Source organism: Anas platyrhynchos, chromosome 34 (assembly GCF_047663525.1).
Source record: "Anas platyrhynchos isolate ZD024472 breed Pekin duck chromosome 34, IASCAAS_PekinDuck_T2T, whole genome shotgun sequence".
Lineage (NCBI taxonomy): Eukaryota > Metazoa > Chordata > Aves > Anseriformes > Anatidae > Anas > Anas platyrhynchos.
Window position 1 is genome coordinate 3,000,969 of NC_092622.1, and position 23,012 is coordinate 3,023,980.

A 23,012-nucleotide genomic window follows, 5' to 3' on the forward strand; every position below is an offset into this window, starting at 1 on the left:
CCAGCCTCAAAAGAGGGGGACCCCAAAGGGCTCAGCACTCACCCAGGGTGGGGCCTCCTCCTTGCTGTCAGCAGCATCGGTGCTGGGGCCACGCTGGGGGGTCAGGGCCAATCTCCACTTCAGGGGGCGCTGCGGGGTGACGCTGCCATCAGCAGGGGAGGGAGGAGGGGCAGGCTTAGACCCCCACCCCCCTGGCTTGTCACCCACCTGGTGGGTGCCCGACACGCAGCTGCGGGGGGTGAGGCGCGGCGTGCGGAAGAAGCGCTCTTTGGACACCTCGAGGCGCTGCAGGGCGAGACGGTGAGGGGGGGGATTTTGGGGCGTGGGGCTCAACACTGGTGCCTGCCCCTTAACACCCCCCCCCCAATACAAACCATGGCCTTTGTGAGGGGCACACGGCGAGCCAAGCCGACGTTGGATGGTCCAGATGCTCTGAGGGGCTCAGCGCCTGCAGGCAGGGGGGGTCCTGAGCCTCGGCACGGCCCCCCCAGGGCAGTGTGGGGGCAGGGGGGGAACAGGGGGTGTACCTGGGGTGCTGCTTTCATTCGAGGGGAGGTCTGGGAATAGGGATGTGCTCTCCTGGGTAAGGAGGGAACCTGGTGGTGCAGCCTGCCCCCCCCCCACGGTTTGTGGGGGCCCCTGTGCTCCCCGGGCAGCTCCTGTGGTGCCCCTGGCCAAGGGGACGCGGGCGGGCACTCTGCGGGCCAGGCAGGGTTTGCCCCCAGTGGCTCCCCCCACCTCACTCAGCTGCTCGCTGGGCAGGACAGGGGCCAGCACAGCCGGGGGGGTCTCTATGGGGAAGGAGAGACAGAGTTATGGGGTGGGGGGTCACAGCCATGGGGGGGGGGGGGCAGCACCCAAACAGCTGGGGCCTGCAGGAGGTGGGGTGGGGGGCACCCACCTGCCTTCACCACTGCAGGGGGCTGCTGGTCCGTGTGTTTTTTGAGGCTACAGAGGCAGGAGGGGATTTAGGGGTAGGGTTAGGAACCACCCCCCAAAAAAAGACAAACAGCGGGGGAGGGGGTTGCCGGGGGGCATTGTCCTGTGCATGGCTCGATCGTGGCAGGAACCGAGCACCTCCGGGACAGCCCCAAAGCCGGACCCAATCCCGGGAGGGACGTCCCGGCACCGGCCTCTCCCCTTCTCCACCTCCTTCCCACCCCGGGGGGCTCCCCCCTCCCCTCCCCTCACCTGCGGGACCCGGCCCCGGCCGCCTCCTTCGGGGCTTCACCGCGGGGCCCGAGACCCGGGGCGGCGGCGGCGGCAGGGAGGGCGCGGGGGAGCGGGGGGGCCCCGGGAACCCGAAGGGAGAAACCGGAGGCGCGGTCGAGGAGGCGCTGGAGGGGCCGCGAGGCCTGCGGGGAGCGGGGCGCGGAGCGGCGGCGGCTCCGGGCGGCGGCACCGGGGGCGCTCCCTTGGGTGCGGAGGGAGCCGAGGCGCAGCGGGACGCGCCCGGCCAGAGAGGCCCTGCCGGCGCCGCCGGGCCCAGCCTTGGGCCGCGCTCCCGGTACGGCTCCCGGTGCCGCTCCCGGGCCTCTGAGGATCGCGGCCAGCGCCGCCGGGTCCGCCTGGAACGGGGGCGTCCCGCGGGGCTCCGCGGCCCGGCTCTCGCCGCCGCCGGGGAGGCCGCGAGACGCCATGGGGGCTCCGCGCCCTGCGCCCGGCCCTGCCGGGACCCCCTCTGCGGGCCCCGCTCCGCGCGCCGCCGGTTTACAAACCAACGGCGGCGGGGATTGGTCCCCGCGCAGGGCGGGGCGGGCCAATAGGAGGCTTCGCGACGCAGGCGGCGCGGGCGGGATTGGTCAGCGCCGCTCAAGCACCGCCCCCTCTCAGCTGCCCCGGCAGGGAGGGGCCGACCATAGAGAGGAGGCGGCGGCACAGCGCCCCCCTGCGGACGGGGGGAGAGCGGCGGGCGCGGGAGGGGTCGGGGGGCCCGGGCCCGGGCCCGCAGAATCACAAAATGACAGAATCACAGAATTACAGAATTTCTAGGTTGGAAGAGACCTCAAGATCATCGAGTCCAACCTCTGACCTAGCACTAACAGTCCTCCATGTTATAAGTTGCCCCCTTAATTAATTTTCAGAGAGCATTGCATTAATAATAGAAAGGAATTTATTGAGTAAGCAACAGCAAGCAAAACAGCGCTGGGCGGCCGGGGAGTCTCGGCTCCGCCAATGGCGCGCGCCTCACCCCCCCCAGGGTCCCTTTTTATATCTTGGTGATTTCAGGATTACGCAGCACATCTTGGTGTACTCTGCGACTGCGCGCACTGTTGCTAGGGGGTCGTCTCTGTCCCTCTGGTGGTCGTGAAGATGAAGGCCGTAGTCTTCCTCGGCGTTGTGGTGCAACTTCTTTCTTTATTTGGTCATGTTGGCCCAGCGTGAGACAGGAAGGCAGGGTGTTGATACACTAGTTTAACAACTTATCAGGTTACATGAACTTTGCAGCAGTGTTATTTTGAACAAAAGACGCTACTGAGATGCAGAAGGAGAGAAGGGGAGAGGGTTCTCTTTTTTGTTACATTAAGCAAAGGAATTTTCATAGTGTCTAGCTAAGCATTATACAGCTCCTTACTTCAGCAGGGAGTTTTCACAACTCCCGTTCCTCAAACAGAACTCCTTGTTTCTACAAAAGACAATGAACAAACATTTATTGTGTATTACACTCCACTGAATCATATCCCTGAGCTCTCCATCTAAACGTCTTTTGAAGACTTCCAGGGATGGTGACTCCACCACTTCCCTGGGCAGCCTGTTCCAGTGTCTAACAACCCTTTTGGTAAAGAAGTTCTTCCTAACATCCAACCTAAACCTCCCCTGGCGCAACTTTAGCCCATTCCCCCTCGTCCTGTCACCAGGCACGTGGGAGAACAGGCCAACCCCCACCTCTCTACAGCCTCCTTTAAGGTATCTGTAGAGAGCGATAAGGTCACCCCTGAGCCTCCTCTTCTCCAGGCTGAACAAGCCCAGCTCCCTCAGCCGCTCCTTGTAGGACTTGTTCTCCAGGCCCCTCACCAGCTTCATTGCCCTTCTCTGGACGTTTATGCGGTGCTGGGCAGCACAGGGGGTTGTCCCACCAAAGTCGTGAGTCGTGCTCTCACAACGCGGCAACTTGCCGTGGTTATAGGCAATAAAGAGTTAGATATGCGTGAAGTTTCACAGCAAGCCCTTCTGAACAGTTTGTAGCCATCAACAGCCATGCTGCAGTCATGTGAATCATCCCGCCAGATTTCTGTGATGGCAACTACATCAAAGTTTCCTCTAGCACGGTGGCCTCCAGCTCCTCCTGGTTGTTACCCATACTGCGTGCATTGCTGTAAATGCACCTCAGCTGGGCCACCTTTTGGGACGGAAAAGCCCTAATAGCCTCTTGACCATACTTGGGTGTTTCCATAGTTAACCAACCCTTGTGTCCTTCCTGCTGAATGTTATGCCATCCTCCTCCTTCACCAAGACACTGACGCGCAGAAAAGACTCCACAACCATGGTGTTGTAAAGTAGGCATACTTTATTGCGGTGCACTGGGCGCACTGGGAATAGGTTCCCTCAAAAAGTGCACGCCTGCCCGGTCGTCTCTCACAACCTTCTACATGAATACTGTTACATGTGACATGAGCTCTAGTACATATTCATTATTTTCCCCGAAAAGGCAGACCTCTTCCAAGTACTCATTTCCATCCTCCCCGCCCTCAGCTCCTCCTGGTTGTGCCTGCGCAATGTAGCCTGGTGGTCGTGGGCAGGGGGCTTTCAGGATGAAGGCAACGAGGAAGAAGAGGTTAAATGTTTTACCTTTCTGGACTTTGACCTTCTGTTGGACAGTATTTAGAAGTTTTTTGTTTATCTTTGCCTTATTTCCTGCCAACAAGTTGTTCGTCCTTCCCTCATCCGTTGGCCTTGAGCGATATCTTCCTTTTTACATCTGCTCCTCATAAGGTTCTCATCTACATCGCAGATAATTAGGATATTTTACCATATATGTAGCTAAATATTAATTTGGATAAGTTTTAGCATCTTCCCCATCTCAACACAAGACTGCAAGGTCTTGCTAGCACATTCCTCACCCACAAGAACTGGCAGGTTACATTCAGGCTCCACTCTAGTGACCCCGCTTCCACCCCCACTTCATACCTAGTCTAAAGCTCTGTCAATGAACCTGCCAACTCTCATCCTAAAACCCTTTTCTGATGGTGGAATAAGCTATTTCTGTCTGTTCTCAGCAGGCCTGGTCTCGTGTAAATCGAGCCAAGGTCAGAAAACCCAAACCCCTGCCAGTGATACCAGGCTTGAAGCCAAGTCTTAATCCCATAGCTCATTACGTCCAGTCCCTCATTACTTCCTATAACTGGAGGGATAGAGGAGAACGCGACTTGCGCTCCCGAACCCTTGGGAGTCTCCCCAAGGCTCTGAAGTCCTTCTTCATAGTCCTTAGAGAAGGTTTCATCACTGCCTACCTGAAACAACAAAAACCTCCTTTTTATGGAGGAGGTTTTAATGCAGTGGGTAGTCTGATTAGACTTTGGTGACACCTCCACGTAGGAAGAGCCATCACCCTCACCATTGTCCAGTTGTCCTCGCAGAGCAATGTACCTGTTCTGCAGGGGCAGCTGGGGACGTAGGGGAACCACCGGGCTGGTGTACCTGTTACGTTTGTAATACTGACCTCAGTCTTTTGCCATTGCCCCCTGTCCCCCAGTTCATCACCATCATTGTTAAGGGGTTGTGTGCTTCTCACGGAGCCTCTGCTGGCTGCCTAAGCCTCAGGGCTGCTAGGGATGGGCTCCACCAATCTATCTCCCTCTCCCTCTCCCTAACGCTCCTCAGCCTCCCCACCTCTTCCTTCAGGTCAGCCACAAGGCTGAGTAAATCATTCACCTGGTCGCATCTGATGCAGGAGTTGTCTCTGCTGCCCTGCACTGCAAGGACCAGGCTCTGGCACTCGCATCCCGAGATGCATCCCGTATCTGGCACTCGCTGCAGCCCGAGCCCTGTGCACTCCCATGTTTGTGCGGGGCCTCTGTCTGGGTCTCCATTCATTTTTCTTGACAACAGCCTTCTGCTGGGGTCCAAGCATGGCAAACCAGCAGGCTCGCTAGAACTCCCTGTGGCAGCTTCCTTGCTAAAATTATAAGTTGTAAGAGGCAGAGTTCCCAGAGGAGAGGGGAGGAAGAGAAAGGGAGGGGGAAAGGGAGGAGAGGATACTCCCCATGCTCCTCCCTGCCCCGTGGAAACTGTCTGTGCTAACTGCCAAGCCTGTCCCGTTTGGGCGTCCTGTTCGCAGCATTCCTGGGTCATGGCCCTCCCTAGGGTCTGCTTTTATCCTGTCAGGGTGTTGCTGCCTTGGCGAGTGGCTGCAGAATGGCAGCGACACCCAATTTCAAACTCAGAACACCCCTGCAGCCCCCTCCGGCTACCAACGCCTTGTCACGTAAACCCAGTGCACTGCTTCAGGGACCACCCTCAGGGTTGGCTGAAACACATGAAACTGAGCTGCCACATCTTTCTAACGCTATTATTCGTGTTTAAGAAATTCCTGTGGCTTTTCTATCTGCCCATGAACCTGCACTCGATAGATGCAGGTGTATTCTGGGTTTCCCCAGTTGCTTCGCACCTCCAATCTGATATGGCGGAACGTTTTGGGAGGCTCCTTCTGCAAAGAAAACGAGGGGAAGCATCATTACTCACGTGGGAAGAGCCGCTGCACAATTATGAAGCTCTCTTTGCCAGCACTCCCCTTGCTGCAGAGCAAATGGCAGCCCCGACAGAGGAGGAAGCGAGGGAAATCAGAAGGCCCTTTCTCACCAGGGCCATAGAGGCCCCCTCTGTGCCTAGAAAGCAAAGCCCTGGCCTCAGAGGCTTGCTGAGGGGAGTTGTGGAAAGCCAAGCTGCTCTGCTCCCTAGGCTGCTTTGGGACACTGGGACGGTCTTGCTGCTGGAGACACGTCTGCAATCTTCCCTCCCACCAGCAATTCTTCCTCCTCACCCTAAAGGGGACTAATTCCCTGCCAGAGCCCCTTCCCACTGCTGCTTTTTCTGCTTGACCAGAAAGAAAGGGAAAGCACTTCCAAAGGTGGGCTAACCACCTCATCTTCCCAGCAGGAGCCAGCCACATGGGAGAGCAAAGAGTGGCTTGGGTGATCATCTGAACCCTCTCTTCCAGAGACTTGCAGACAACCCGTCCTTTCTCCCTGCCATCCTGCCCACATGTACTTGCCATACCTGCACATGGAAGGTCTGAGCAATCATTCCGTCCACGTCGTAGGTGAATAGCCCAAGGAGCGTTTCCGCTTTGTCCTCACCCACTCCCTCAAAGACAAGAGATGATGGGGGCAGGTCAGTCTCAAGCAGGCCATCAGAAAAAGGAAGATGCTGAGGCCAAAGCTGGGAATCCTTTCCCACCTTCCTTGGCTCTAGCAGTATTCTAGTACAAGTGATAGTGAACCCAAGTCAGGGCACTTGGAGCAATTGCTCCCAGATCCTTGTCTGTGAACCACAGAAGAAGGTTCCAGACGTGTCTAACAATGCTCAAGCGTCTCCAGTGCCCCTCGATAGGATGCGGTGCTCTGCAGCAACCAATCCTCAGATATCTGAGGGAACACACCACGCTTTCTGGCGCTGCTTTTCCTTGGGGCCAGGGCCTCCCAAAAAGAAGTGCCAGGCAGAGACTTACAGAGACAGCAAACGCTTTGGGAGCGCTGCTGACTTCTCCGGAAGGAGAGACTGCCCTGGAGATATGCCAGATGGTAAAAGCTGCTGGCCAGATTGTCACCGGCAACCGAATGACGACGTGTCCCTGAGATCCTCGGAAGGCCCAGCAGTCGCTTGGGGAGATCCTGGGCTGCAACAAGAAAGCCAGTGACTGTCAGTGGCAAGGCAGTCAGCGAGCGAACAGATCTGGCTGTTCAACAAGGAGCCACAGACCTTGCCTTCTCTATAGGTCGCAACTCAGCTCACAAGTAAACGCTAGGCTATGAACAGAAGGTGAAGATGCACCAGTTTTGAGAGTGTCTAAGCTCAATTGCCTTTCGCAATCCAGTTCTGCTTTCTCAAAGGCAGAGGTTTGAGAGGCTTTCTCAAAGGCTACAGAGGCAGGGTGGTGTTCCTAATGTACATGTATGTCACTTCATCACCCTTCAAAAACTGAGCTGGACCTGTGAGGACCATTTCAGGCATTCTTCAGGCTGACTTGGTTGACCAGTGCTGGGGGGCCCAGAGAACATCTCTTGCAGCTTCCATGGCTCGGCACACCCCTAGAACTCCCACCCATGCCAGAAACGCATGGTCTCCCAACCAGAAAGCAAGAAAGGAAACCAGCTGTCACAATTTCTCTTGCAATACCTGCAATATAGTCTCTGGATGTTTTGCAAAAGAAAAGAGTGGAAAAATCCACCACTTCTTTGCGCCTTTCCCACCATAACTCTTGGAAGTCCTCTGCACATCAATTGTGGCACCTGAAATGAACATGGAAAGAAGTTCACTAGGACAGGCAGGAGATTAGTAGAAGCAGTGAATTATGATGTGTTTCTCAGGCTGAATGCAGAGCTTGTTGCTTTGGGGAGGGTCAGGCACGAGCTGAGTGCAGTGAACTCTGTCTGCATACCGAAGGATTTCAGGGCCCAGTCAGGCATCCAGGTGTAGATTTTAAGCACCTTTTCAAATGCGTTCCTTGTGAAGTGCAGAATGTTCTGGGAAAAAAAAATAAAATATGGAGATACAGCAGTGAGCACAAACACACAGCAGTTCTGCATGAGCAGACTTGTAGTAGAGAGCTAAGGGCTCCATGTGAGAAAACCCAAGGCAAGACCTGTCAGAAAAGGTGCCAGACTGAGCATTCCCAGATGAACCAAGTGAAGCCTGGCAAAGGCCACCAGTGTCCAGAGCCAAAGCACAGAGCGCCTTCAGGTTCTGCCTGAGAGCCATGTTCCCCACCCCGTGTACTCTCCAGACCAGCCTGGAGATGGAGTCATGCCCTGAGCCAGCTGCTGCATGCAGAGGCCCCTTTCCAGCTGGCCCGGAGGATGGGCCTGCCAGCTAAGAAGTCCGACCTGCAAGTTTCTAGGAAGGGCCTCCAAAGCCAAGCCAAGGCCAGCAGGTGCCTGGCTGGACACCCAGCCCAGGGAGAAGTTCCCAGTGCTGCTCAGAGTGCAAGCAAAACTGAGCCCTGGCAGTCAGGTGTGGGGCAGGCAGCACAGGGACAGAGCTACCACCGCAAAGGGCCAAGGAGGAAGCCCTCAGAGGGCACTGAGCTCTCTGACTCGCCCCCAGCACCTTTACCTCTCTCTTCTCCCCTCGGATGTGATTATCTTCCAGAACCTTGCTCACTGCCTGCACAAACTGTTGCACTGCAGCAGACAGATGGGCTTCCTCCTCCTGGAGCTCCTGCCTCTTCTGGTCAAGCCAAAGCAGTGAGGTCCTGGAGGCAAAGGGAAAGCAGATCTTGTCCAGCAGCAGCCCATCGGAGGAAAGGGTTCCCATGGGCCATCTACCTCCCCCCTTCCCCAAGCCCCTCAGCCCCTTTTCCCTTACTCTGGTTTACAAAAGGCTCCTTTCCACTACCACAGATAAAGGTCGGGAGCCCTGAAAACAAGGCAAGGGAGTGCAAAAATAGCACACAGCTGGCTGAGCCAAATCCCCAGGAAAACTTCCATGTCAAGAAAGCGCTCTTACCCGCTAGACTTGTGCTCTGCTTTGGGCACTGCTAACGTTGTCTGGAAGATAAAGACACTCCACTGGAGAAAGCACGAGGAGCACTGCCAGGGCTTCCCAAAGGAGAATGCCCCAGTAACAGCTGGCCAAATTTTTCCGTGCTTCGAGGCAGTTTGGAGAGATCCCAAGCCCAGAAGTTGGGCTCTTTAGCTATGGTCAGCAGAGCACCGTCTGCATTTCCATTTGCTTTCCTATCCCAGCCAACCTCTCCCAGCGGTACAGAGGGAGCAAACGCCTCTTCTGCCAAAGTGCTCCTCTCTTCATCCCGTCCCTGCACAGGTCACTTGGGAAGATCCGTCTGCACACTGAAGCCCATCCAGGTGCCAAGATGGACCGACCAACACAATTGCCCACCACCCAGGGGGAGGAGGTGGGAGTAGATAGATGGGGGGGAAGGTGCTTTTGGTTTCTTTCCTTTGTTTCTCGCTCCTCTAGCTTGTTAGTAATAGACAATAAATCTTAGTATCTCCCTATGCTGAGTCTGTTTTGCCTGTCACAATAATTACTGCGCTATCTTCTCATCCTTATCTCAACCCTTGAGCCCTTTTCATCGTATTTTCTCCCTGTTCCTCTTTGAGGAGGGAGAGTAAGAGAGCAGTTGTGGTGGAGCTCAGCCGCCCACCTGAGTAAAACCACCGCAGAGGCTCAGGGGAGACCTTGTTGCTCTCACAACTCCCTCCTAAGAGGTTGCAGCAGGGTGAGGGTAGGTCTTTCTTCCAAGCAAGAAGCAACCGCAGAAGAGGAAATGACTTCTGGTTTCACCAGGGGAGGTTTGGGGTGGGTATGAGGCAAAATTTCTTCCCCAAAAGGGTTGTTGGGCCTTGAAAGAGGCTGCCCAGGGAAGGAGTTGAGTCACCGTCCCTGTGGCTATGCAAAAGACGTGTAGATGTGGTGCTTGGGACGTGGTGTAGGGGTAGACTAGGCAGGGCTGGGTTAGCGCTTGGACTTGATGACCTCGGAGGTCTTTTCCAGCCTCAATGATTTGACGATTCTATGATAATAAGCAGAAGTGCTGAGACACAGAGCTGACCAAGCAAACATAGAGACATGGACAAGGCACAGACCATGAGGATTCTTTTTAACAGAAGAGTAGAGAAAGCAGCTAGAAATAGAAGATCTTTCTAGAAGAGAACTTTCCGAGCTAGAGAAAGAGGAAAGCATTTGTGTGTAACTTCAAACTTCCAGAAGAAAAGAAAAAACTTGCTAAATGTGGGCAAGAAAAATACAAAGAAATAAAGCCACCACTTATGATTAAAACTTCAGAAATATTTTGTATTCATTACCGGTGAGCTTTACGGAATTTGCCAGAAATATTTGTTCCTGGGGGTGAATCTGTCAAATTCTCTTAAATTTAAGTGTCACTGACAAACCTTTGAGTCCAAAGAAATAGGTGCCCCACTGAGTGGTGCCCCAGCGGGCAGGAGGGCAGAGGTGGCTGTGTCACCCAGGTGTCACAGTGGGGCCATGACATGGCAGCTCAGCTGGGATAAATGGCCAGGGGTGCGGGCAGGCCCCAGTGGGGATGGAAGCCCCTGGCAGCAGGCAGCAGCAGAGGGCAGAGCAGGACAGGACAGGGAGGTGAGTGTGTGGTGGAGCAGGGGCTGAAGCGGTGTCTGAGGCTGAGCAGGGCCAGAGTCCCGCTGCAGCCTGAGCAGGGGCTGGAGCTCAGCAGCTGTTGGAGCAGGGGCTGGCTTTGAGCAGCCCCCACAGCAGAACAGGAACCAAGTGTTTGCTGCAGAAATGGTGTTGCAGACTTTCAGCCCAAGCAGTGTTATGAAAGTTTTTGGATGTCCTGGGAAGATGCTTGAGTGTCTTGGGGAGATGCTTGGTTGCTCTGGGAAGAGGCATGGGTTCTCCAGGGATATGTTTTGGTGTCAAGGGAGGTGCTTGCTTGCCCTGAGCAAGACAGTTGGGTACTCCAGGAAGGTGTTGTATTCCTTGGGGAGATGCTTGGCAGGCCCACAAAGATGAGAGGTTTTCCTAGGGAGGAGCTTGCATGTTCCCCCGAAATGCTTAGGACCTCCATGGAGATGTCTGAGTGCAGGGATATGCTTATATCCCCTGGGGAGGGAGGTGTTTGTGAGCTCTGGGAAGACAGCTCCTTGGGCTCTCTAGGAAGATGCTGCTATTCCCCTGGGAGATACTTGGGTGCCCCAGTATGTGCTTGAGTACTGCAGAGAGCAGTTTGTCTCCTCCAGGGAGGGTCCTGAGTGCTCCAAGAATGTTGTTGAGTGCTCCAAGAGTGTTGTTGAGTTCCCTGGGCAGGTGTTTTTTTGCCCTGTTGAGACGCTTGCGTGCTCCAACAAGATTGCTGAGTGCTCAGGAACGATGCTTGGATGGTTCAGGGAGATGTATGTTTCCTCAGGTGAGAAGCACTGGTTTTCTGGAAACAAGCTTGTGTCCCCCTGGAAGGTGCTTGTGGAACACAGGGAAGCACTGCGGGTCTCCAGAAAGATGCCTGGTTGCCCCTGGAACTGCTTGTGTACCTTGAGGAGATGCTATAGTGCACAAAGGAGATGCCTGGATACTCCGGGGACATGCCTGGGTGCCCCTGTATTACACTTTCTAGCTCCAAATTGATGCTTGGGTGCTCTTGGAATGTTATTGTGTGCCTTCAGGAGAAGACTGTGTGCTCCTGGGAGGTGCTTGGATGCCCTGAGGAGATGCTCGTAGGCCCTGGGAAAATGCTTGTGTACACCAGGGCGATCCTTGGTCTTCAAGGGAGGTGACTGCATTGCCCAGGGAGGTGTTTGGCTGTCCCAGGGCAATGGATGGTTTCTCCCGGAACATGTTGGTTTGCCTTAGGGAAATGCTTGGGTGCTACAAGGATGTTCTTGGGTGCCCCTTTTAGCCAGTTGGGCACCCACAGTTGATGCTACTGTTTCCCAGGGGGGTGCTTGGGTCCTCCAAGGAGATGCTTCTTTACTAAGGGGAGATGCTTTGGGGTAATGCAAAGAGGTGTTGGGATGCAACAGGAGAGATCCTTGAAGGATGTACTTGACTGCCGTAGGGAGATGATTTGGTGCTCTATGTAGATTCCTAACTTCTCCAATGAGATGTTTTTGTGGTGTGGGAGAATTTTTCATTGCATCCGGAGTGAGAGGCTTGAGTGCTAGTAGGAGACATATTGATCCCCCAGGAACATACTTGCGTCCCCTGGGGAGATGACTGGGTGCCCCATGGACATACTTGAATGACCCAGGGAGGGGCTCCTGTACCCCACAGAAGCTCTGGGGTTCCAAGGGAGGTGCTTCCCATCTCCAATGAGATGCTTGGGTTCTCATTGTGTGCCCCAGGTGGTGTTTTGGAGCCCTGGGGAGATGCTTGGGTTCTCCACTCAGATGTAGGAGCATGGTTGGGAGATTCTTGGGTACTCCAATGAGGTGCTTGAGTGTTCCAGACAGGTGCTTCTGTGCTGCAGGGAGATGCTTGGTTGCCTGGGGGAGAATCTTGTGTGACTAGGGGGTAAGTTTGTGTTCTCCAGGGAGGTTTTTCTTTTGCCCCAGGGATATACTTATCATTGAATCATAGAGCCCTACAATGGCTGAGGTGGAAAAGGACCTCAAGTATCATAAAGTTCCAACCCCCTTGCCACAGACAAGGAAGCCACACACTTTAACAGGTTGCTCAGGACCTCATCTAACCTGGTTTTGGAGTCAGCTAACGTGGTCATCTAACCTGAACTTATGTGCCCTGGGGAGAAGCTTACATACCTTGGAAATGCCCTTGGAATCTCTAGGAAGCTGCTCAATTGCAAGGGGTCACTTGGATGCCCAAGGAGGTGCCTGGGTACTGCAGAAAGCCATTAGTGTTCTCCAAGGAGTTGCTGGAGTGCTCCAGTTGTGCTCTGGATTGCCTTAGGAAGGTGCTTGGATGTACCTGTGAGAAGTTTGAGTTCTCCTGGGAGGAGCTTGTGACCCAGAGGCAGGTGCTGGCAGCCTCTAGGGAGGTGCTTATGTGCCACTTGCAGTGCTTGTGTGCTATGGGAAAATGATTGTATACCCCGAGAAGCTCCGTGGCTCCTCCAGGAAGGTGCTTGGATTCCCCAGGGAGATGCTTGTCTACCAAGTGAGATGTTTGGCTGACCTGGGTCGATGTATGGTTTCTCCAGAGAGGTGCTTCATTGCCGGAGGGAAATTCCTGGGTGTTTGAAAGATATTCTTGTGTGCTCCTGAGAGATGATTATGTGCCTCAGGCCATCCTGTGCCCAAAGGAGATGCTTGTGTGCTCTTGGAAATGCAACACAATTGCCCACCACCCACTCTCTGTCTCAGCAGTGACGAGCCTTTGACCAAACTCCTCATTTTCCACATGGACACAGCAGGGCAGAGCCGTGGCCTTTGCAGGCATTGGCTTTCCCACACCAAGACTTACTTGCAACGCTTCTTTTCCCCACAGTGTCCAGCAGTAGTCACCAGCTGTGGGTCACATCATCAAGAGAGAGTTATTTTCTTAGACTGCTAATGATCCCTGGAGCCCCATTTTCTTCTTTCACACCCACGGAGGGCTTTGGCTGGGACAGCTGCAACTGCTGTAGAGAGAGGCTGCCACCCCAGCCTCCTGCTGGGCATACACCAGGCCCAGAAAATGGAATTTAGAAAATTTAGAAAATGGAGGGGCCCAGCTCTGAGAGACCTGCTGACGAGACCAGTGGTGTGCTCTAGTGCCTGGAGAGCATGCACAGAGGCTGTGGAGGAATGGTTAAGTGAAGTAGGTCATGTGAATGTTGAGCAACTTGGAGGTCGCGAGCTAAAAAAGTATCGAACGCAGCTCACATGAGTCTGGCAGATGGCGGGAAGCCAATCAAGGGACAAAGGCATTGTGTCAGTGTGTGGATGGGAAAGTACCTAAGGCGGGATAAGGGTTGAGGGAATGAGGAGCTAGCTGATAAGATAGGGAAAGTTGCACTAACCAATAGTGAGCTTAGCTTTTGCAATATGTATGAGCTAATTATATTGAATCATATAAAAGACGGCTGAGCTATCCAATAAATCGAAGTTCACTGATCACTCATATTGAGCGTCTGTGTCTTCCTTCCGTCGACAACAAGAGGCCATGGTTGATTTAGAGCAAAGCTCTAAAGCTATACAGAGGGAATTTTACTGGCTGCAAGCCTGTCACTGCCAGCAGCCATACAAAGCCTCAGGAGCCTGCCTGTGAAGGCCATCCGTGCCATTCACTGCATCACAGAAATGGGCTCGTCAAAGGTGTCCAAGGACGGTCTCTCTCCCTAGCTCTGCAAAGATGATTTTTGGTCAAGGAATACTCACCAAAAAGGACTGGAAGCAGAAGAAAAAGGAGCTTGAGAATCCTCCTGCCTTTCTGGTGAGTGCTGCTTTTTCTAAAGGAGAGGGAAGACTGTGGTTATCACAGCCCACTTTTGGGACACACATTTTCCAGGGATCTGTTGAGGAGCTAGCCTGCCACCAGATTCCTCTGCTTAATACAGCTGAAGCCCTGAGGGCCGTTGGGAAGATCTGGCTAGTGGCACACCACCCACGGTATGCAAAGGTGGCTTAAGAACTCTGGCATGACAGGGGGAAAGCAGCCTGGCCCCATTCATCTCTCCCCAGAGAAGGAGCAGGGCTGTGCCCACGAAAGAGGGTTGCTGGGTTTCCTGGCTGAAGGAATCCAGGCAGCATGCAGGGTTTCTCACCTTCCCCTCCCAGCTTTCTGGGCTCTCTTGCACCTACCTGCCCAGCCTGGCTGGCATCTCTGCAGCACCAGCACACTGGCCAGGCACAGGGAAAAGTCTGCTCCCCTCCCAAGACCCAAGAAGATCCTTCCTGGGCTCCAGCTGGCTCTGGAAGCCTCTCTGGTTGGCGCTGCTGCACACCTCGTCAGTGCAAGGTTTAATACAGGACAACCAGCGGTGACATCACAAGAAGCAACAGCTGGAATTGTAAGGTGGCGTCCCTGATGACCTCAGAGGGGCTGCCCAGCAAGGAGAGATCCTGTGGGTTAGTCCCCAGCTCTGCCTTCTCAAAGCCTAGAATCAGGGCAGTCTCCCTAGTGTCTCTACTCCATCACCCTTCAAAACCTGAGCTGGAGCTGCGAGGACCAGTTCAGTCCTGACTCGTTCCTACCGTCTTCTTTAAACCCTTCCATAGACTCTATACCCTGCTGGGAACAGCAGCCCCCACTCAGGATTGGGGTGAGGGGCCTGAGCATCTCTCTTGTCTCTGTTGTGCCTCTCCACAGGTTCCCACAATCCGCACCCCATCTGCACCCCCAGCCCAGGAAACAAGGCAATAGCGAGCCATTTCATGCCAGGGAGGTCAAAAGTTATTACTGCCCAGTGCAGACCCTTCCCTCACAAGGGCCCACAGCAGGGGTGTCTCTCTGATCAGCTGCACAACCATCATCTCCTGCAGTGAAGACATGGACAACCCGGCTGTCTGCGCTTCTTCCCCCTGCTGCAGACTTCACGGGGCTCAGGGTGCTGCCCAGATGGGCTTGGGGTCTCTGACAAGAGGCTGGGAGCTGCTCGCTGTCATGCAGCATTGCTTCAGGGAGTCAAGAGTTGCTCAGAGATGCTTTGAGCTGCTTAAGCAAAGGCAAAGGGCTCTCTGGAGCAGCTGTGAGGAGCAAAAAGGAGCCCCCAAACTGTCTCCCAGTGGCAGAGGGCTGCCTCTACTTTTCCAGGGTGCTGTTTGTTGTCACATTTTCTTGTTTTGTGCTTCTTGAGGGTACCTCAGGACATCTCAGGATCTCAGCTGTTCTTCTCAAAGATGCCCTTCAAGGATGCCCAGGGTTCCCAGGCTAGCAGCTCCCAAGACAGCAGACATCTTTGCTCTGTCAGTATTTTTCCCCTAATAACCTGGTTGCCTTTATGGTGGCTCCCTTCAGGAGTGAGGTGAGGCTGAGCAGCCTGTAGTCCCTGGGTCCTCCTTCTTGACCTTCATAAAAACACGAGCAACATCTGCTTGCCTCCAGTCCACTGGCGTTTCTCCCACTCGCCATGTTCAATCACAGATTATCGAGTGGCCTCACAGTGACATCTGAGAACTCCTTCAGCACTTGCGTCTGCATCTCATTGGGGCCCATGGACTTAGAAATGCCTGGTTTGCTTTATATTCCTTGACCTGATCCTCTTCCACTGAGGGTAAATCTTCCTTGCTCCAGCCCTTCCCCTTGTCTCTGGGCTGTGGGATTCCTGAAGGCTGGTCTTGCTGGCAAATATTAAGGCAAAGAAGGTGTTCAGCACCTCAGCCTTCTCTGCGCTGTGTCACTGGGTCCCCTGTGTCCTTCAGCAGCGGGCTCACATTTTCACTTGTCTTCCTTCTGCCGCCGATGTACTTAGAGAAGCCCTTCTTGTTGTCTTTGACATTCCCAGCCAGACTCAATTGCATTTGGGCTTTAGCTTTCCTGGCGTCATCCCTGGATGCTCAGATGATGCCTCTGCATGCTTCCCACGTTAACCATCCTCTCTTCTACCCTCTGCATGCTTGCTTTTTGTGTTCGAGTTTGGCCAGGAGCTCCTTGTTCATCCCTGCAGGCCTCCTGCTGGTTTTGTCTGACATCCTCTTTGTTGGAATGCATTGCTCCTGAGCCTGGGGGAGGTGATCCTTCAATATGAATGAGTTTTCTTGGTCCCTTTTCTCTCTGGGACCTTATCCCAGATCTGCAAGCAGATCTTAGAAGAGGCCAAAGTGTGCTCTCCTCAAGTCCAGGGTTGTGATCTTGCTTTTCACCCCCAGGACCGTGAACTCCACCATTTCATGGGCACTGCAGCCAAGGCTGCCTCTGACCTGTGCATGAAGAGACGGCAGCTCCTTAAGGACATTTTTCTTAGGGAGCAAGAGTTCTCCATTCCCATGTGATAGCAATCAGGCAGCGAATGCAGGAGAAAAAGCATGGCTGAGGAAGGACCTTTTAGTCAAACTACAGTGTGAGCAGAAAATCCACAGTGAAAGATGTCCCAGCCCATTGCAGGGGCTTTGGACCCAGACGATCTTTCAAGGTCACTTCCAGGCAAACCATTCTGTGATTCCCAGCAAGCCCCTTGGTGCTGCTGAGTATGAGGTCCAGCCCAACACCTCTCCTTGTGGGTTCACCTCTCCTTGTGGGTTCTCCTTAAGCCTTGGGCGAGGAAGCTGCCATCAGCACACCCCAGGACCCTCCTGGATTGCTGATGTCTGGCGGTGTGATCCCTCCAGCAGACAGATGGGGCTTGAAGTCCCCTGGGAGGACCGGGCCCTGCAAACGTGAAGTTTCTCCTACCTGTCTGTAGAGGGACTCAGCTACTTGTTTTTTTCTGGTCAATTCCTTTTCTTGCACAGGCACAGGGCAACTGGGTAGAGAAGCCTTGGATTTATTTAGAAGAAATGTCAGTAGGGCAGCACGCCCTCACTGACCAGAGGCAGGGTGTCTTCAAGGAAGTATACCAGGTCAGTGTAGGTATCTTCTGGCAGCACATGAAGCAGCAGGTGGTAGAAGAACTCCTGGTCATAACAGAAGGCGTAGAGCACCGCAGCTCCCAGCATGAAAAGGACGGCCAGCTCCAAGCACACAAAGATAAGGCAGAATGTCCTGTGGGGCAGAAAAAGGGCTGGAAAAAGGGCAGGCTGGACGCATCCTGCACCCATGCCAGAGGGGACTGTTCTGGAAGCCCCACAGGCTGCCCCTCCAGGCATTTCTCATTGCTCACTGGGACAGGCTTGGACGTGAGACACCTTGGCATTGGGCAAACACGCCGCAGCAGGCGTCCCAGCCATCCCAGTTGCTGCAGGGGAACCTGGGTGCGGGCTCGTGGGCACAGGGCACCTGAGGGGACACTCACCACAGCCAGGAAATGGCACCTCTTCTCGCCAGCTCCTCCCTCTTCTGTAGGTCAACACAAGATAGGGACACTTGTCAGGCCCCACTGCACGGTCTGGGCTGATGCCCAAGAGCAGGAGTTACCTGCAGGAGCGCAGCCCGGGCCTGGACCAAGCGCTCCATGGACCCCTGTCCCTAGGGAGCCCCATGCTGGCAGGGGCAGGGGTTGACATGGGCTCTCCCCCTTACCAGTTGTGCTTCCAGCACCTCCGGCATCACACCCCCCTGTGTCATCGCCTGCGCTTCCATCTGATGCTGCTGCCTGCAGGTAACAGGGTTTTTGGTTGGGTGAGTGCAGAACTCCAGCACCATGGGGGTTCCCCAGCAGAACATGCACACCCCTGGACCGGGATCAGGCTCCTCTGTCATGCCAGGTACTGATCACAACTGGCTCCCACATTCCATCCCTGGTTGCCCGGCTCCAGCCCTGGCGGTCCCATTGCTCCACTGGGTGCTGCGGAGAGCCCCCTGGGTACAAGTGGCTGGGACTGGCGCACGCTTCATTGGGTTAAAAACTGGCTGGGTAGCAGGGCCCAAAGATTCGTGGTGAACGGAGTCAAATCCAGTTGGAGGCCAGTCACTAGTGGTGTTCCCCAGGGCTCGGTAGTGGGGCCAGTCCTCTTTAATATCTTTATCGATGATCTGGATGAGGGGATCGAGTGCATCCTCCTGCAAGGAGCGGCTGAGGGAGCTGGGTTAGTTCAGCCTGGAGAAGAGGAGGCTCAGGGGTGACCTTATCGCTCTCTACAGGTACCTCAAAGGAGGCTGTAGTGAGGTGAGGGTTGGTCTGTTCTCCCACGTGCCTGGTGACAGGACGAGGGGGAATGGGCTAAAGATGCGCCACGGGAGTTTTAGGTTGGTTATCACGAAGAACTTCTTTACCAAAAGGGTTGTGAGGCATTGGAATGGGCTGCCCAGGGCAGTGGTGGAGTCACCATCCCTGGAGATCTTTAAAAGACGTTTAGATGGAGAGCTCAGTGATATGGTTTAGTGGAGGACTGGTTAGTGTTAGGTCAGAGGTTGGACTGGGTGATCTTGGAGGTCTCTTCCAACCTAGATGATTCTGTGATTCTGTGATTTTGTGAATTGTGGGGCAAGGGAGAGGAGGGGGCAGTCCCCACTCACCAGGCATGTTCTATTTCTTTCTCCTCTATATCCTCCTGTAGACGTCTTAATTCCTGACACAGCACCTGGGAGACAGAACTGTTGACTCCCTGTGCCCACTCCAGCCCTCCTCCACATCACCCACCCTGTGCCAGCGGGCACCCCGTGGTTCCCCTTGGCCCCTGCACACTACCTTTGTCTGCTCCTCCTCCTCCTGCAGCTGCTCTTCCAGCTTGGCAATGTGCTGCAAAACAACAGGCACAGCGTTCTGGACAGCTGTGCTGGGTCCCAGGGACCCTCACTGCTCTCCAGCTTTGGGGCCATGCCGTCTAGCTCCCCCACTGCCCCACGGCACAGGGAGAGCTGTCGACTCACAGACAGGCACAGGGAAATGATGCCCCCCCCCCTTCCCTCTCCACCTCATTCTGGCACAAATGTCTGGCCAAGCTACACCGCGGCCTGAGGCCGCTGGGCTGCACAGAAGCAGCGCTGGCAGCCCCCTCTCTGACCCTTGAGGGAAGGGCCAACTTCTGCCCTCTGCCTTGCACCCCACCTTCAGTCCGTCAGATGTCTCTTCTTTCACTTTCAGCTCAAGTTCCTGTGGGAGAGGAAAGGAAGAGGAGCAGCCATCAGAGCACTGGGGCACTGCTGAGAGATCTCTGCCTGGCTGGAGATCTTTGCCAGTGTCCCCTCCTGGCGACCATCCCTCCAGCTGTTGGAGCTCCAGACCCACAGGAAGGGCACTCATAGGATCACAGAAGCATAGAAGGGCTTGGGTTGGAAGGGCCCTTAAAGATCATCAAATTCCAGCTTCCCTGCCTTGGGTAGGAACACCTTCCACTAGACCAGGTTGCTCCAAGCCCCATCCAACGTGGCCTTAAACACTTCCAGGGAAGGGGCATCCACAGCTTCTCTGAGCAGCCTGTTCCAGTGCCTCACCACCCTCTGAGTAAAGGATTTCTTCCTTGTATCTCATCTAAATCTACCCTCTTTAGTTTAAAGCCATTACTCCTTGTCATGTATCACCGTGCTCCCCAGCTTTCTCCAGCTTTAGGTATTGGAAGGTTATTAAAGGTCTCTGTGGAGCTTTCTCCTCTCCAGGCTGAACAGCCCCAGTTCTCTCAGCCTGTCTTTGTAGCAGAGGTGCTCCAGCCCCTTGATCGTCTTTGTGGTGCTCTGCCGGACTCGTTCTAATACTTCCATGTCCTTCTGCTTCTGGGGGCCCCAAAGCTGAACACAATGCTCCAGATGGGGTCTCAGGAGAGCAGAGTAGAGGGGGACAATTGCCTCTCTTGACCTGCTGGCCAGGCTTCTTTTGATACAGCCCAGGATACTGTTGGCTTTCTGGGCGGCAAGCACACAGTGCCAGCTCGTGTTGAGCTTCTCTTCTATCTAAAGGTCCATCTCCTCAGGGCTACTTTCAATCCTTTTGCTGCCCAGCTTGTATTTGTGTTTGGGATTGCTCTGGCCCAGGTGCAGGACACTGCCTTTTGGTCTTGTTGAACCTCGTGAGCCTGTCCAGGTCCCTCTGGATGGCACCCCTGCCCTCTAGCATGTCGACCGCACTACACAGCTTGGTGCCATTGGCAAACTTGCTGAGGGTGCACTCAATCTCACTGTCCACGTCCCTGACAAAGATGTTAAATAGTGCTGGTCTCAATGCTGACCCTTGAGGAACACCACTCGTTACTGATCTCCACCTGGACATTGAGTGGTTGCCCACAACTCTCTGAGTGCAACCATCCCGCCAGTTCCTTATCCACCCAGTGCTCCATCCACCAAATCGGTGTCTCTCCAATTTAGAGACAAGGATGTCATGGGGAGCAGTGTCACATTTGTTGCTGTGGTCCAGGCAGATGATATCAGTCGCTCTTCCCCTGTCCACCAGTGTTGTAACCTCATCACAGAAGGCCACCAGATTTGTCAGGCGTGATCTGCCCTTAGTGAAGCCACGTTGGCTTTCACCAAGCACCTCCTCCTTGCCATGTCACCCATCCCACCCAGTTGTCCCACAACTATATTGCTGTGCCTGCAGACCCACACCAGGGTTCCCTGTGCAGCAAAACTCAAGAGGCCCACTCCCTCCATCCTTAACCCTGGATCCTGTAGGAAATGTCCTGCCCAGTCATGCTGTTGCCATATGCCACTGGGGGTGCATGGACCCAGCACTGCCCCCCTTCCCTCTCCCCCCCTTCTCTGTTAGGATGAGCCACATTCTCCCTTATATCTTGGTCTTTGCGACTGTTTTTTTTCCCTGCTCCAGCATGTGCTTCTGTGAGAGAGAAGGGGAAGAGGAGTAGCCATCAGGGCACTGAGGCACTCCTCTGAGCTCTCCACCTGGCAAGATATCCTTGCCATTCTCCTTGAATTTGTGATTAAGAAGATCATCGCCACCAGCCATCTCTTCCTACCTCGAGCCTTCTGTGATTCTGTGAGTCTGAGGGTCTGTGAACTCACCTTCACAGATTCCACCAACTCCTGCAGCTGGGCCACGCAACGTTTCTGCAAAGAGGAGCGGCAGAGAGGCACTTAGCCCCTGACACTGCCCTAGCTGTCACAGCTGAGGGACACGGAGAGAGGAGGGGACACCGACCTCTCTGCTGAGCTCCATCAGGTGTTTCTGGAGCTCACAGGGCATGTCCAGCATTTCTTGGCTCCCCGGATTGCCAGGAGAATCTCTGCCGCCTGCAGGAATGAGGGTCTGTCAGATTCCCCGTGCACAGACAGACACCCGCCTCCCACGGGACGCCATGGCCCTCTGCCCCCTGCCAGCTCCTCTGCCAGCCGGGCGCTCTCAGCCTGCAGCGCCAGCAGCTCCCTATCCTTCGAGTCCTGCATCTCCGTCAGCTCTTAATTGCGGGCCTACACGTGCTCCAAGACCCCTTCACTAACCCTGGACCCTGCACCCGCACAGCGTGCACAGGGCTGCTCGACCCGTGGGCCTCCCTGAGGCCACCTCCAGTGTCAGCATCCCACCCTGTGATGTTACCAGTGCCCACAGCCCCTGGGACCCCTTTCCTTTGCCCCCCTGCCAGCCTCAGCTGCCCCACACGGCCCTCCCTCGTGGCCCCAAGACAGCTGGGGGGGCTCCTGCCCACCCCTCACCGCTTGCAGCCTCCCACACAGCCCTGTTCACCCCCTTGCCCGCCTGCGGGCTGTGCGGGCTCCGGGGAGGTCGCTCTGCCCTCACCCTCTTCTCCCAGTTTGGCGGCCTCACCCTGCGTGGCAGACACGGGATGGCTTGTCAGAAGCACTCCCACAACCCAGACGCAGCAGATAACCTCACCAAGCAGCCCTCCCCTTGGAGGCCGCCGTGTCACAATGACACACCATGGTGACACCGTGGTGACATGGCCACTGCTGCCCACTGGGACACGGCTGGCACTGAGACCATGGGGGACAGTGCAAGTGCTTTGCACAAGTCCATGAAGATGATGTCCGTTGCTCTTTCCCTACTCACCAAAGCTGTAACCCCATCACAGAAGGCCACCAGATTTGTCAGGCACAATCTGCCCCGAGTGAAGCCATGTCGTCTGTCACCATCCACCTCCTGATTTCCTATGGCCCTTAGCAACAACTTCTCGGGTGGTGAAGGCTCTGCACCCCCACAGAGGGAGGAAGGCCATGGGGGGAGCTTTGTTCCCCTTTACCAGGGAGGAGGACAAGTCCTCCATTTTCACTCGTGTGTGCCCCTGGGATAGATGTTCATCTGATTCGTGTCAGCATGGAACAGTGTTAGGGCCGCGTGGTATGATGAATGTGACCTTCTGTCTTACATACCCTTGTATAAGCACAAGGCTAAGAAAAACAGAATGGTTCATGTATATAGTTCTTGTACCTTGCCAAGGAATATTTTAACAATTCATGTCATTAGAGAGCAGTTCTGTCTGTCTCTGGGTCCTGCACTGGCAATTTAATTCTCCCACAGATGTAGTTTCTTCCCTTTCCTCCCAGTGTCACAGTCTCCCCCTCATTCTAGTCAAATGATCAAATCTTCAGAAATATTCCTCAAATCCATGAGCCTATTTGCTTGTGTTATTCCGAACTCTTCTTTCTAACAGTTACAGCCTTTTTTGTCTTCTTTGTGGTTGATTTAGCACTGCTCTAGGTGTGACTGTCCCTGGGAATGGCCTGTGAGGAATGTTTTAACTACTCGTGAAGTGTCAATAAGAGAGCTATTTGTGTTTGTATGTTCTTTCTTTGACGTCTCTGATGTCTGGGGGTTTCAGAACAACTGCTAACAACTAGTGACTGTTATGGCTTCTGAATGGGACACTATGCAAGATCCTGATATCTGGCCAGGTGAACAGGAGATTAAGGAGAAGAAAGAAAGAAGCTGAAGGACGGCTACAAGACAAAACTTGCAGGGGACGCTGTGTAAGCTT

General features: G+C 54.6%; 1 protein-coding gene across 2 annotated transcripts in view; it reads right to left on the reverse strand.

Moving 5' to 3' along the window:
• The window catches only part of TROAP (trophinin associated protein), a 29,581-nt gene that overhangs the window by 792 nt on the left and 5,777 nt on the right, over positions 1-23,012 (reverse strand). Inside the window, exons 1-6 of one of the 2 annotated variants that reach the window (XM_038171711.2) lie at positions 1,192-1,717; positions 902-948; positions 528-791; positions 375-448; positions 208-285; positions 43-129 (exon numbers count right to left, since the gene is read on the reverse strand). In XM_038171711.2, coding sequence (XP_038027639.2) covers positions 43-129; positions 208-285; positions 375-448; positions 528-791; positions 902-948; positions 1,192-1,640 — 999 coding nt within the window. In that variant the 5' untranslated portion in view covers positions 1,641-1,717. Of the gene's footprint in view, positions 1-42; positions 130-207; positions 286-374; positions 449-527; positions 792-901; positions 949-1,191; positions 1,718-23,012 lie in introns of those variants that run through there. The other variant, XM_072031886.1, reaches the window with a different exon arrangement.